General features: G+C 31.7%; 1 protein-coding gene across 2 annotated transcripts; it reads right to left on the bottom strand.

The window, feature by feature from the left end:
• Positions 1 to 1559: 1559 nt before the first annotated feature.
• Positions 1560 to 13082, bottom strand: LOC102660841 (uncharacterized). 2 transcript variants are annotated; one of them, XM_026127858.2, is made up of 5 exons: positions 12698 to 13082; positions 12430 to 12585; positions 8984 to 9105; positions 8743 to 8866; positions 1560 to 3587 (listed from the first exon to the last, which is right to left on the bottom strand). In XM_026127858.2, exons 2-5 carry the CDS (start codon positions 12565 to 12567, stop codon positions 3393 to 3395), a joined length of 579 nt encoding a protein of 192 aa, XP_025983643.2. In that variant the 5' UTR covers positions 12568 to 12585; positions 12698 to 13082; the 3' UTR covers positions 1560 to 3392. The 2 variants fall into 2 exon arrangements, 1 of the variants encoding a protein (XP_025983643.2); XR_412685.4 differs by lacking the exon at positions 1560 to 3587 and having other exon boundaries at positions 8348 to 8866; positions 8984 to 9137.
• Positions 13083 to 13722: the final 640 nt, after the last annotated feature.

Below are 13722 nucleotides of genomic sequence, written 5' to 3'. Positions count from 1 at the left end.
GTTGGAAGAATGTAAGAATAAAAGAATGTGAGTGTGTGGCAAACCCCTCTTTTGAAATTCTATTGTGTATATATCTGACAAAGTTTTTTTTTTATAAAAAAAATTACATATAAACATGTAATTGTATATACAACAATAATATATTTAAGGATGAAATGTATAAATTACATGCAAGAACCTTGCCAAAAAAATAGTCTTTTTTTGTCAAGTCTAGGAGAACTTGGTCCAGTTATAATTTCAAGACTCTAGAGGCGATATCCGGATGATCAAAAGTTGTCAAATTCATGGGAGACAATAATCTATGAGTTTCTGGCCATTGGGGGTTACAAGTCAAAGTCAAGAATAAATCTGGAAACCCCATGTTAGGATATGGGATGTGGTTATGCCTTTTCTCTATGGAAGGATATGGTAGAAATGTATGATAGAAATGATGAGAGTAGGAAGAAGATGAGTTTTCAGAAAATTGACACCTTAACTTGAATTGTGCTTATTAGCTTCTTGACTTACATTCCATGGCTTGCTACAACCTATGCCTTTATATAGGTTACATAGGTGATTTCTACACACTTCTATACTACTTAGTCCTAGAGTCTTCTAGATTCATCTATCATCTACCATCCATCTCTATAATGTTCTAGGTGCTTCTATAAGATATTTTTCTACATCCATTAAGAAGTTTCTACACACTACAACATCTCCATAGGGGTAGAACTCTCTAGATAATGGACCACCAATTATACATCTACACTTTTATAGATTAATCTTCAACACCCCACGTAACTTCATATTGCCATCCCATCAAAATAGAGTTGGTCTATATATCATCTACCACCAACAAATGATGAAGGTAACACTATATGTTTTCCTTGAATTGATGGCTGAAACTGATTTTGTTCCTGAGAGGTATTCAAACAACAGTATTTGTCAACACAGAGATTCTTTTGATGACTCTTTATGTAATGTAATCTTTCATACTCCTTCATGTTGTAGCCATCCACCACAAATTGTTGAAAATGTCTTCTTGACCCGAGCAAAGTTTGAGCCTCATTTTTCCTAGTTTGTAGTCTGAAACATAGGAATTCTCTCAAGGTAACTCTATTCCTTTTCCTTTGTTGTGATTCATCCATACTCCTGTGTTGGACATCACTCATATATCCATCTTCTCCATAGGGGAATAAAATTGGATATTGTAACCCCAACCCCAAGTAATTGCCATGGATTTCATTTATTCTCTGAAGTCCCTTACTTTATGTTTCAAGTATTATGTCCCTATTCATTGGAATTTCCTCATCACCTACAATGAGGGTAGTAACCTCAGAGACTGTAAGCAAGTTATAAATTCTTCCATCCATTTTTTTTTTTGTCTAAAATCAACTTTAATCTCAAATCATTGACATCATTTTCTGTAAACCTTTCCTTTGTCATTCTGAAAGATTTTGCAAATACATTATGCTTATCAAGCCTATTTTTTAAGTTCAATACAATCTATTGGGTAATACTGCTACCCTTACTGCTAGAAATAAGTTAAATTCAATTCAGAAATATATTAATATCAACTATTAGTATGAACAATTGAAATAAACATTAAAAATCAAATTTATACAATGATATAACTAAATAACCCGAGTCTTCCTACATGATTCTGTATTTCATTTTTTGTATCATAGATATATAGCCGAGTGAATGTGAAAGCTTGTCCAAGCAGAGGCAATAAGCTGCCAATTAGATGACAGAATTGACCTTGCCTTCTGAATGATGGTGGGAGCCTCCCATTGTTTAATGAGTTGTCAAATTTTGCTTCGGGTGATGTAAAAGAAAACATCATATTATAAGAATGAATGTGCTTATGATAATTCTTGCTTTCATTGGAGTCCTGATCATATAGGAGACGTTGAAGAAAATTTAGTGCTCTCTTCAGCAGAGGAAGTTGAATCTTTCCTACTCCACAACAGAGGTAGAAATTTGGATTCTTGGTTTTTGTATTTTTCTAATTTTTTTCTTGTAACCACATGGCAGCACCACATAGTTGACATTCAAATTGTGGATCTCCAATATCCATATATCCTTTGGATAAGAAAATAACAGGAATAACTTTGGCTTATAAAGGGAGTAAGCTGGTAATGATAGTAGAATTATTAACTGAATCTTCTGTGTTTATCTCAATTGCTGGATCAAGTTGTACATTGTCCCCATCATCTTCAGCCTCCTCATATGCTCTATCATCAGTTAAAAATTCATGTGTCTAATAAATAATAAAAGCGTTTAATGATTATATATATATATATGTATGTATGTATGTATGTATGTATGTATTATAGTAGTAAATTTAAACACCAATTATGGATAACAACTAATGTTACCTGAGTTTGTAACACCAAATTTGATACATTGAGTCAATGAAATGTGTTTTGACATAAATTGATTTTCTCTAATGACATGCTTCCCTGGTTTACAAAAATTTCTTCAATTTGAAAATTTTTCACCTTGAACACCGTTTGACTTAGATTGTTGGTTTTCAATATGAACACCATGTTGCTCAGTGTTTGCAGAGCTAGAGCTGATATTGTTGAATTGCTTCAATAGGTCAACATGCATTTTTGACATGCCGGTGAATTTTTTCTCTAGTTACTTTGACATAGAAATTCGCTTGGCTGTGTGTGTATGTCTGAAGATGATTTTTTCAAGCTAAATGTTGCAAAATCGTTATTCAAAATTATAGATGATATGTCATTCAAGGGAGTTTGATGTAAATCCATTTGCACAAGGGTTGAGGATGGATCTTCAAAGTTTTGTTTTGGTATGAAATTCAGAAAATGGAATGGATAAGGAGAATGAAGAAGGTGGTTGGAAGAATCACTCCTTCGGAATTAGTGTCACACACAAGGTGATGTTCCTTGATAAACTAATTTTTTGAATCACTCAAGTAACTAAGGAGATTCACTCTCACACTTTAAAAGATGATTAAAACTCAATTCAAGGTCTATTTTTTATTAGAAAATGTGCAACCCACAAATAAGAATGACATCAAGTTGGTTACACAAGTGAGAAGATGAAATGATCACCAATAACAACAATTGATGGTGTCATTATACCTAATTAAAACTAGAATTAAGACAAATGATCACCAATAACAACAATTGATGGTGTCATTATACCTAATTAAACTAGAATTAAGACATAAAAACATGTGGAAAAATCCTTTGCTCTTGGTCAGCCAAGAGGCAACCACAAGCCTAGAGTTTCCACCTTATTAAACCTTAATTTCTTTAAATTAAAACAAGTCCATAGGTGGTGAAAATCCAAAGAGAATTGACAACCACTTTAACACAAGTTTGGACCTTTATTTCAACTAACAAAATGCTAATAAAACCACTCAACAAAGGTGACACCCTCTACTCTTCTTGGAACATGGTGCAATTGACAATCCGAAGCTTCTCCACTTGTAACTTGGACCTAAATTCAAATAACATGGCTAACACTTGTTGAAGAGCTTCCTTGGCCTTCTTTGTTCTAGCCCATGGCATAGGTCTTCCAAGTCCTTCTAAAGGTTCCTTGCCCTTTGTCCTTATCATGTCCTCATCAGAATTCTACATCCAAATTGATTTCTTAGTCGTGTACTACTCCCCAATTCTATAATGGGTGATTCATTAGAGCTAGTTGTGAAAAATGCATTTTTTAAAAGAAATAGCAACTCCAGTTGTAGTAGGAAGCTAATAGTTTTGTTTTGCCATTCATGAGGAACTATTTCGCTTTTCATTCATTGTCATTTTCCTCTTTAATCACCTGTCTACTGGTATTGGATTTTCTTTACTCTCTTCCTCCATCTGGCTATGAAGAATTTGCAGTAAGATGAAGGGTGTTGCTAGGTGCACCCATCATTTTTTATTAATGCCCAAAAAGTATGTTAAATTATCATTTGTGCATTAAAATTTTTTTACTATTAAAAAATTTAATATATATTAAATTTTGCAATAGTAAATATTTTTTATTTATAAAAAAAATATACGGATTAAATAATTCGTATGATTTATATCAAAATTAATTGTCACAAAATTTATTATTTAAATTTACATGCGCATTAAATGTACATTAGAAATTTTAGTGTTATGTATATCAGCATTATTTATTTTATAATGTAATTGGCTCATTAGTTCAATTGGTTAAAGTGTTATGTTAATAACATGAAAGTCACAGGTTAAATGAATTCGTCACAATTTTTTTTTCAAAGAATATTAAAAAAAACTTTTGAATTGGGCTACATTTATATGAGTCACTACATCCGTATGATGAAAGGGCAAAATTGGAAAAAATGCAAAATTACTAACAGTAATTTTGTTGGGTGCGCGTAGCAACACCTTAAAGATGAAATGCAAAACAAAATGGGCCTGAGATATCTAACCTATATTTTTGTGACTTCGAAAATTTAACTTTAGGTAAAGGAATCCATGACAACTGATATAGAGGGATTTGTGCTGATTTGTATCATTGTATGAGTATATGAGGTTTTACTTTAATAAATAAGGATTGAAATTCAAAATAGGGAAAAGGATGGATGCTTCTGGATAGAGAGAGCCAAATGTATTTGGCAGGCCAAGGGTATATAACTTGTTTTGTAAATGGGCTTTAATAAGTCAATCTTTACTTCATTTTATTAATAGTGTTTTTACCATTACTTCCAATGTCAAAAATTGTTTTTACATTTGGGCATAGATATAAATTGTGAATAACTAATAATGAAATGCGCAAAATTAATTAGAAGCCCTAGTCAATATTTACCTTACTATATGACAAAGCTATTATGACATGTAATTTTTCGTAAACTAATTTAAAAATGATTGTTATTTATAAATAAATAGAGTTTTAGAAAAATGATGAGATTTTTATAATTAAATAAATAAGGAGAAATAAATTTATCAATTAAAATAATGGTTTGAGAGAAAAAAAGATATTTTATTTATTCATTTGATAGGAAAGAAAATAGAGTTTCTTTTTATAAAATAATAAAAATAAATAAATAAAGTAAATCATAGGTTGTGAGTACCCTAATTATAAATAGAGACATGTTAGGTCAATTTTTCGGACTGACGATAGCTTCTACGCCTCATCTTCCTCTCAATTTCGTTTTCCCTTCTCCTTCTCCCAAAACCCTCTCTTTTTCCCGCATACCACCAAACCTGTCTCAGAAAAATGACCATCTCATATTCATTCACCGTTGGATCGTCGTGAAATTTGAGCTTCAAGTTAGGAAATAATTTTCAAACATTCTCACCGTTGTGAATTACGAAAACATGTCGAAGCTGAGAGAAATATCCTTTGCATCGTAGCTTTTTCTTTTCCCGCAGAAACCCAAAACTGTCTCAGTAAAACTGCGATCCCGGACTCGTTAACCGTTGGATTGTCATGAAATTATGATATGTGATTCACGATTCATTTATCCACATCTTCACCATTGGGATTTGATAGATATTATCTGTGGAGGGAGAAATAATCATCACACGTAGACAGTGGAATGGAGGTTTCAATCCTTTCTCTTTCTCTCTAATGTTTGGGAACCCTATTAGAACAGTCAGACGAAAAACTTGAGGAATCTCAGGAAACCACTAGAGATGCCGCTATTGTTTTCACAATACACATGTGAGCCCGCTTAGAGGTAAGAGATGAGTTTATCGCAATTGGGGTTAGAATGAACATGTGTAGGGATCCTTAGAGGATTAATTTGGGATTTATTTTGGGATGTTTATTGAATTATAATTTTTCCTTTATGATTATAAATACGATATTGATGTCCTGATGCGAATTGGTTGGTAAAATTGAGTGCTCTTGGTGTTTTCGTTTTTTTATACCTATGATTTTGATTAATTGATTTTGATATAATTGTGTGAAATTATTTGAGAGGTTTTACTCTTTATGTTGTGATAAATCTTTTGTATAAATTATTATATCGGGATTATAAAATTGTGATTGAAATTGTATATAAGTGATAAACTGAATATATGATGAATTGTAGAATAATATATTACTTTGAAATTATAATATTGTTATGGAGATTGAGTATAAGTGAAAAGTTGAATGTATTAAATTGCGAGATACACGTAAACATACGATGGTTGATTGTGACATAATGAGATGTGAAGTTGTGAACATGAGTGTTATTTGTGAATAAGTGTGTGGTTAACACTTGATGTGACATTACTTGTGTTGTGAGCTGTGAATTATGAAATAACCCGACCAGTGTTTATCTTGAGAAAAATGTTGATGCGTAGTGTTAAAGGGAAAATGTAGGTTTCTTAATTAGAAATCAGTGTTAAATTGTAGCGCAATGTGTTAAACGTGTTTGAAACACGAGTGTGAGATCATGGGTATTGTATAATTCATGAGCAGTGTCTGCTTGCAAAAATTGGTTTAGGGGTTGGACCTGAATCAGGAAGGTGAGACCCTAACGGATTCTTCGAAGTCTAAGTCTTGGGGGTAAAGACACTCGATTTGAGTGCACCTTTAAACCTATGTTAATCCCATATGGTTGGAGAATTCTCGCAAAACAGAGTGACCCTGACTGGTCACCTTATGATTTTACTTAGTGAGAGTGACTTGACATACCCATTGTGTAGTGTGTCTTGTTATGTACTCCTAAGCGCCCAAGATGATTTTTCACTGACATGGTACCACATTGCATGTAGGCTTGAGTCTTAGTATAATTGTTGCATAATACTTTTTAATTGTTTATTATGAAATTGATGGGTGTTATTGCATCTTGACTCTAGTTTGTAATTCATGTGTAATTCATATGTAATGTGATTAATGATTGAAAAATGAATTTTAAAGATAAAGTGGTGAAGTGACATGGGTTGTATTAAGTTGAGTTATGTATTAAATATTTCCATAATTTATTTTGATTACATCTTATTTATTTTTTTGTTATTTTTTTGTGTGATAACTCACTTCCGGTGTGCTATTTGTGTTTGGATCCTGTGATGATCTTGAACCTTGTGTTCGTGAGAGCAGATGACTAGGTGGATGACTTTAAAAAACCTCGTGCCAGAGGACATTGGCACACAATGCTCTGATAGGATGTGACATTAGAGAGGAGTTTTTATTTTTATTGCATAATATTATTTTATTTTATTTTATCTCACTGATTTAACAAAACATTTTTTTTGTAAACTTTGACGATTTTGTTTTGAGCCGAATATGTTTTAATAAGACTTATTTGATAATAGTGAAGTAAATGAGAACCTTTTACTTACGTGAATTTGTTGACCAATATTTTTATATATTTTATTTATTTATATATATGTCAGGATAGAAGGGGTCACACAAATAATAAGTAACAATGAGGTAGAGAAATGAGACCAGGTCAGAAACTAAACACTAAAGAAATCACTAAAGAAGAAAGACACAAAGTAATGTTTAAATATAATGCTAAAAGATCATACCTGCTTCTTGATGAAATGAGCAGGTTCTATCTAAAGAAGAAAAATTGAAAGAGAGAAGCAAGAGAAGCCCCTTGTTGCAACTTTGTGAAAATAGCAAAAGAGAAGAAAACACAACAACTACAACTCTCTATTTTTCTTGATGCACGTGAGAGAACAAAAGTAGCTAACCAAAGATGGGCACAAATAGTCTATTATAGCCAGGAAATGAAAAAAATAGCCTTAGGTAAAGATGTGTTGTCAAATCACTTAATATAATTATGAATAAGTAAAATATTCATAAAAAAACAAATGTCTCTCGGTTATCATGACACTACATGCAAAGACCCACTTATTTCAATTTGACATATTCAAATTAGTCATATTATGAATGCAAAGATATACTCGTATATTGAGACCTTTTATTTGTGTTTTGGTTAACAGGAAGTTAAAATCTATCATATGGAGTGACAAAAGATTAATTATGTTAACATGTTGTTTGAAAGAAAAAAATAACTTTGAAGATGAAAACCATTTTTATTTGTCATCCTGATTAAAATGTGGCAACTGAACTGTGTTATTTCTTACTTTTTTTCTTACTCTTAACTTCTGTTCTCATATGAATATATTTATTGGGTTCTCGTTCATTTAGTTTTAATCTATTTAGAGAACTTTGAGCTGGAAAGCTAAACAGAAGCAAGATCTTCCACACTAACATCATGAAACTTTGATGCAGAGGATAACCTTTTGGTTGGTTTGAAAGATTCCAACATTTCAGGATCATAGTTTGCACTACTAGATACAATTTGTTGCATATTTTGAAATAAAATACAAATATCACATTTTGTTGACCAGATAGATCTACAAACCTAATTATAAGAAACATACACTCATTTGACTATCATCAAAGCTGTACCCAAAGGAAACTAACTTTTCTGCTTGTGTGATAGACAAGTATTGCATATAGTTGGAATCAAATGTTTGAGTTTAACTACAACAATAAAATTTGTTTCACACTTATACTTTATATATATAGATACAATATTTCATGACCTGAATCACTTGAGGACCTCCAATTTTTTTCAGTGCTAATGCAGTAAGTTCTTTATCTTCACATAATTCCATAACAAAAAAGCAAAAACAGTTTGGAACAACTTTAATTTTGAAAACAAATTGTCTTTTGAGCACTTTGTCAATTGCCTCAGGAAATGACATTGGATCAAATTTTTCGTTCCACATGAACATATTTGAGATATGCATATTAGGGAGAGTTTAATGTGTAAATTACGGTAGTGATATTTGGTAATGAAACTCATTCTTGACATATCCATACCTCTTGAATCAACTGATTCTTGATGGCAGCATCAGTTTGGTTAATAAGTAGATTGAACTCTTTATTCCACATGACAAACTTTAAAGAATCATTATGGTGTGAGACTTTGACTTCCAACCTAAACCTATACAAAGAAACAAATTGCTTAATAAGTACTTTGACAACTAACCTGAACCTCATCACCCATGTATCAATAATTCCTAAAAATTGAAAACACATAATGGAAATTTTAATTAATTACCTAAGCACTGTACTTGAATTTTCATTCTGACATCCAACACAAATGAAAGGGAACAACTTCTCTTCGCATTTCATGTTACACTTGGGACAACCTTCATAACACCAACCATTGGCTACCAAAACCTTTTCAATAGTTTCAACAATTACAAAGTTACCTTGTTGTATGAACCAAGAAAAATTTGTCAATATAGTTCCAACAGACTAAATATTAAGCCCAAATTTCAAATAATATGTTGTAATTATACAATTTAATGATAAGCTTTTGGATTTCAGCCAGCTCACTTAAACTAATGACCTAAAAATTCTAAAAAAACTTATCCTCAAAGAAAGCTTTGAGATATATGAACAATTCTTTGAATTAAGCAAACATCATAGTTATCACTTGGTTCCAAACTACATTAAATAAATACACACAATGTTAATAGCATTAGTAAATCCTAAAACACCATTCAACTATCAAAATAAGAAATACCTTTTCAAGAAATCATTAATCTCTTTGATATCTTCATTAATATAAAGCTGTGACCTATACATTGAGTTTTGAATGCCAATATAATAATGTGCAAACTTTGGTAATGAAATCACAATAGACCAAGATCAATATAATTCATGAATAGAATGACAAATACTATATGCATTAACTTATTACTACATAAAATTTTCCCTCTTTGATCTTAGACCGTTGCAACAAAATGACAATAGGTCCCTACCACAACAAATATATAAATTAGATTGACTTATTTACATTGTCGCATTTTCTTCAAACGTATTGACTGTAACATACCTTGGGTTTCTCAGAGAGAGAGAAAGAGAAAAAGTGAGTGAGTGAGTGAAAGTGAGTGTGAGAGTGTGTGTGTGCGCGGAGGGGGGGGGGTGTGATGCGTGTGTGTGTGCATGTGCGCCATACAAATATTATTACTGTATAATGTGTATATGATTCATTAGACGTGATTAATTGTTATATTGAGATTATGAAATTGTGTTTGGGATTGTCTGTAAGTGATAAATTGAGTATGTGTTGAATTATAAAATACATGTATATTGAGATTTTATACGCATTGAGTTGTGTGTTATGAACCGTACAATCACACAACTGTGAGACCCTTTAAAGGCGACAAATATTGTGGTGGGATCCACTGCGGGAACCTGACAAGTTGAATCACTTTGAGGTGCAACGAGTTAAAATAATTTTAAAAACAATTGAGTAGTTGTGTGTATTGCATAGTTCATTGGTAAAATATGTGTTTGTGTCATATATATTAATATTGTATGATGTGTATATAATTCATGAGGTGTGATAACATGTTTTGGGATTATAACATTGTGATTGAGATTGTGTGTATGTGATAAATTGAATGTGTTGAATTATAAGATACATGTGTATTGAGATATTGAATGCACTGAGTTGTGAGCTATGAACCGTACAATCACACAACTGTAAAACCCTTTAAGAGCAACGAGTTAATGCGCGTTAAGTATTATGATGAAATTTACTGTGGTGAGTTTAATCGCTTTAAGGCACGAAGAGTTAAAATTATTTTGTGAACAATTGAAGAGTCGCATGTTTTATATAATTTATAAATAGAGTCTGTGTGTTAAAATATTTTCTGGGTTAGACTTGAATCAAGAGGGAGAAACCCTAACGGACTCTTCAGAGTCTAGGCCTTTGGGATAAATACACCCGATTTGAGTGCTCCTTTAAGTCTATGCCGATCCCACATGGTTGAAGCATTCTCGCAAAACAGTGTGGCCCTAATTGGTCTCCCTATGATTCTACCTAGTGAGAGTGACCCGACTTACCAATGTGTGATCTGTCTTGTCATGTACTCCTAGGCGTCCAACGAGATTTTTCACTGACATGATACCGCGTTGTATATAAGATTGAGTGTTAGTGAATCTGTTGCGTAACATTTGTGTAATAATCATTGTAACTTGTTACGTGATGGTGGATAATGAATTGTGAGTGTGAGATGTTGTATTATACTTGAGTTGTGTTGTTCTAAGCACGTGATTAATGTGAAGGTGTGTAATGTGTTTTTGTGATTAAATCCTTGGAACAAGTGATGTTACATAATGAGTGGTAAAATGATATGAATTGTGCTACGTTGAACTTGTTATACTTATATTATATATATATGTGCCTTCGTATATCTGTACCTCTTTAGGAGTGTGATAATTCACTTCTTATGTGTTGTTTGTATTTGAATCCTATGATGATTTCAAACCTTATGTTCGTGGGAACAAATGACTAGGTGGATGACTTTAAATAATCTTGTGCTAGAGGACGTTGAGACACAATGTTATGATAGGATATGACATTGAAACATGGATTTCTGTTTCAATTACATGATATTCTGAATATGTTATTTTACTTTATTTTATTTTGCTGCTTAACTTGAGTTCTTTTATAAACTTGAATGCCTTGTTTTGAAACAAAAATATTTTTAATAAGTTTTATTTAATAATAGTGAAGCGAATGTGATCCTTTTACTCATGTGAATTTATTTACGTGATTTAAATAAAATTACTTTAATTAAATTTTATATTTTTATATATTTTTCTTATTTATATGTATATTGGAATAGAAAGTGTCACACCAATGATATCTGCATTTTTAAAATGTTTAATGAAATAAAAAAATAAATATTAGTTAGAGATTCTTATTTCATAAAAATCAACAAAATCTTACTTGATTGCATATGTAAACAAAATTACCTATAAGGTAATTAGATGAAACAGCCTTGTTTGTAATTAGCTCAAACTCGGTGAACCTATAAACATCCTTAGGTATATCTACAATATTTGTTTCCTTCACAATGATTGTTTTGATAAAAGATAGCTTCTAACGATGATTTGTTGCCCTATAATGGCATGAGTTCATCTCAGCTTCAAAGTTTTGGACAAAATAAGTTTTGCCCTCTATCAGCATGGCTTCCCATTTATCACTAAGTGGATTTTTTACACAAGCTTCTATTTTGCCCCCCTACATTTTGCACCAAGACAACACACGAAACACAAAGATAATATTTAAATGAATGCACAACCAAAAAAATCTATTAGTAACATCCAATTTGAGATAATAAAAAAATAGTGTATAAGTTTCATAACTGTCAAGAGAATAAACTAAAATAATACCGTCATAGAGTTAATGACCTCACTGTTTCACCATTTAATGCTGAATGGGGCTGATATTGCTAAAAGGCACAAACTTTGTGTCTTTCAAAGCCATTAAGAAAATCTTTATAACCAATTAATTTGCAGTAGACAATCTTCACAACAGTTTTAACACTTATTTTCATGCATGGAAACCATTTAAGATTGTGAAACCACTTAAAATTACTGACTATTGCAGATTTAGAGTGTCAGAAAACATTGCTCATAGCACACAACGCAAACCATTAATTTTAGGTCACTTTGCAGAGGCATAAAAGTACTACAGTGACAAACCTTGTTGTCAAGAAAGATCGTTTCTATAAAGGGCTTCGGAGACCTCTGTTTAGTCCATAGGTGGGTTATTCGAACACCCAGTTTCCACGTCTCTTTGGAGTCATCAATGTCTGCAATACTGTTAACCTTTCGAGACATTCTCGCTTAGACCAGCACCTATAACAAAGACAGAAATTTACTATCGATGGAGAAAAGAAAATCACTGAAAAAGAAAAAATAGAAGGAAAAAAGATTGAAAAAGAAGAAGGAAAAAGCACCAGAAACTTACTATATGGATTGAGGGAAGATGAGAACCGAGAAAATGAGAGAGTGAGCCGAGAGAGACAACAAGTAATTAAGGTTTATTGGTTTAGAAGACCTTTGAGAGATGAAATTAAATTTTAAATGAAAAGTGATTTGACACAATGGCTGCAAATTTGTGTGGAAACGGATGAGAAGCCAAATTTGGCGGCGAATGATCAAATCAAAGCAGAAGCAATAGGGTGTAAGTAGGACCTGGCTCATGGTAACTAATATTTGAAGCCATTAGTTGTTTGTTTGACACTATAGTAGAATGAAACCAGCTCCTAGCCCATTGTAACCAACACCAACAATATTAATTAATTTGTAACCAGATAGTTGTTGTAGAAGAGTGGGATTGATTTGGGCAAGAAATTAAGGAATGAGAGGATGACATTTGTCAAGGAAACATTGCTTTTATGATAGGCAATAGATAGATGTTTCTCCATTCCCACAAAGGTAATAAGGACAAAAGCCAAATGATGAAACATTTTCCTAACTTCTAATTTAGAATTTGCAATTATTTTACACTCCTACCTTCACACACACACACAAACAGAAAAAAAGAAGATATTAAAGTGAATTCAAACATAAGTCAATTCGGCCTATTAAGGGTTTAAGTTGGATTATAACATTGAAGTTAAATTATTTATTTGATTTTTATAGTTTCATGATTTATATCTTTTAATTTTGATAGTTTGAAAGTGATTTTTTTTTAATTCTTATCATTTATATTTTAATTTTTTTTAGTCCATATAATTTAAAAGTAGTCTATTTAGTGTTTATTGTTTGTATTTTAATTCTCTTTTAGTCCCTATAGTTTGAAAGTGATCTTTTTAATCCTTATAATTTGTATTTTAATTACTTAGTGCCTATAGTTTGTATTTTAATTATCTTTTAGACCACTTTCAAATTATAAGGACTAGAAGAGAATTAAAATCCAAATTAGAAGGACTAAAAAGAATTACTTTTCAAACTATGTGACTAAAAAAAAATTAAAATGTAAACTATAGG

The sequence above is a fragment of the Glycine max genome, chromosome 1 (assembly GCF_000004515.6).
Source record: "Glycine max cultivar Williams 82 chromosome 1, Glycine_max_v4.0, whole genome shotgun sequence".
NCBI classification, from domain to species: Eukaryota; Viridiplantae; Streptophyta; class Magnoliopsida; order Fabales; family Fabaceae; genus Glycine; species Glycine max.
Note: the sequence above shows the minus strand (reverse complement) of the source record. Positions and strands in the feature narration are given on the sequence as shown.

Coding starts and splice junctions, on each gene's coding strand:
- LOC102660841 (XM_026127858.2), bottom strand. CDS start 12,567: ATGTCTCGAAAGGTTAACAGTATTGCAGACATTGATGACTCCAAAGAG. Junction 9,106..12,429: donor CGATCTTTCTTGACAACAAG/GTTTGTCACTGT, acceptor ACTATTGAAAAG/GTTTTGGTAGCCAATGGTTG. Junction 8,867..8,983: donor AATTCAAGTACAGTGCTTAG/GTAATTAATTAA, acceptor TTCTTTGTATAG/GTTTAGGTTGGAAGTCAAAG.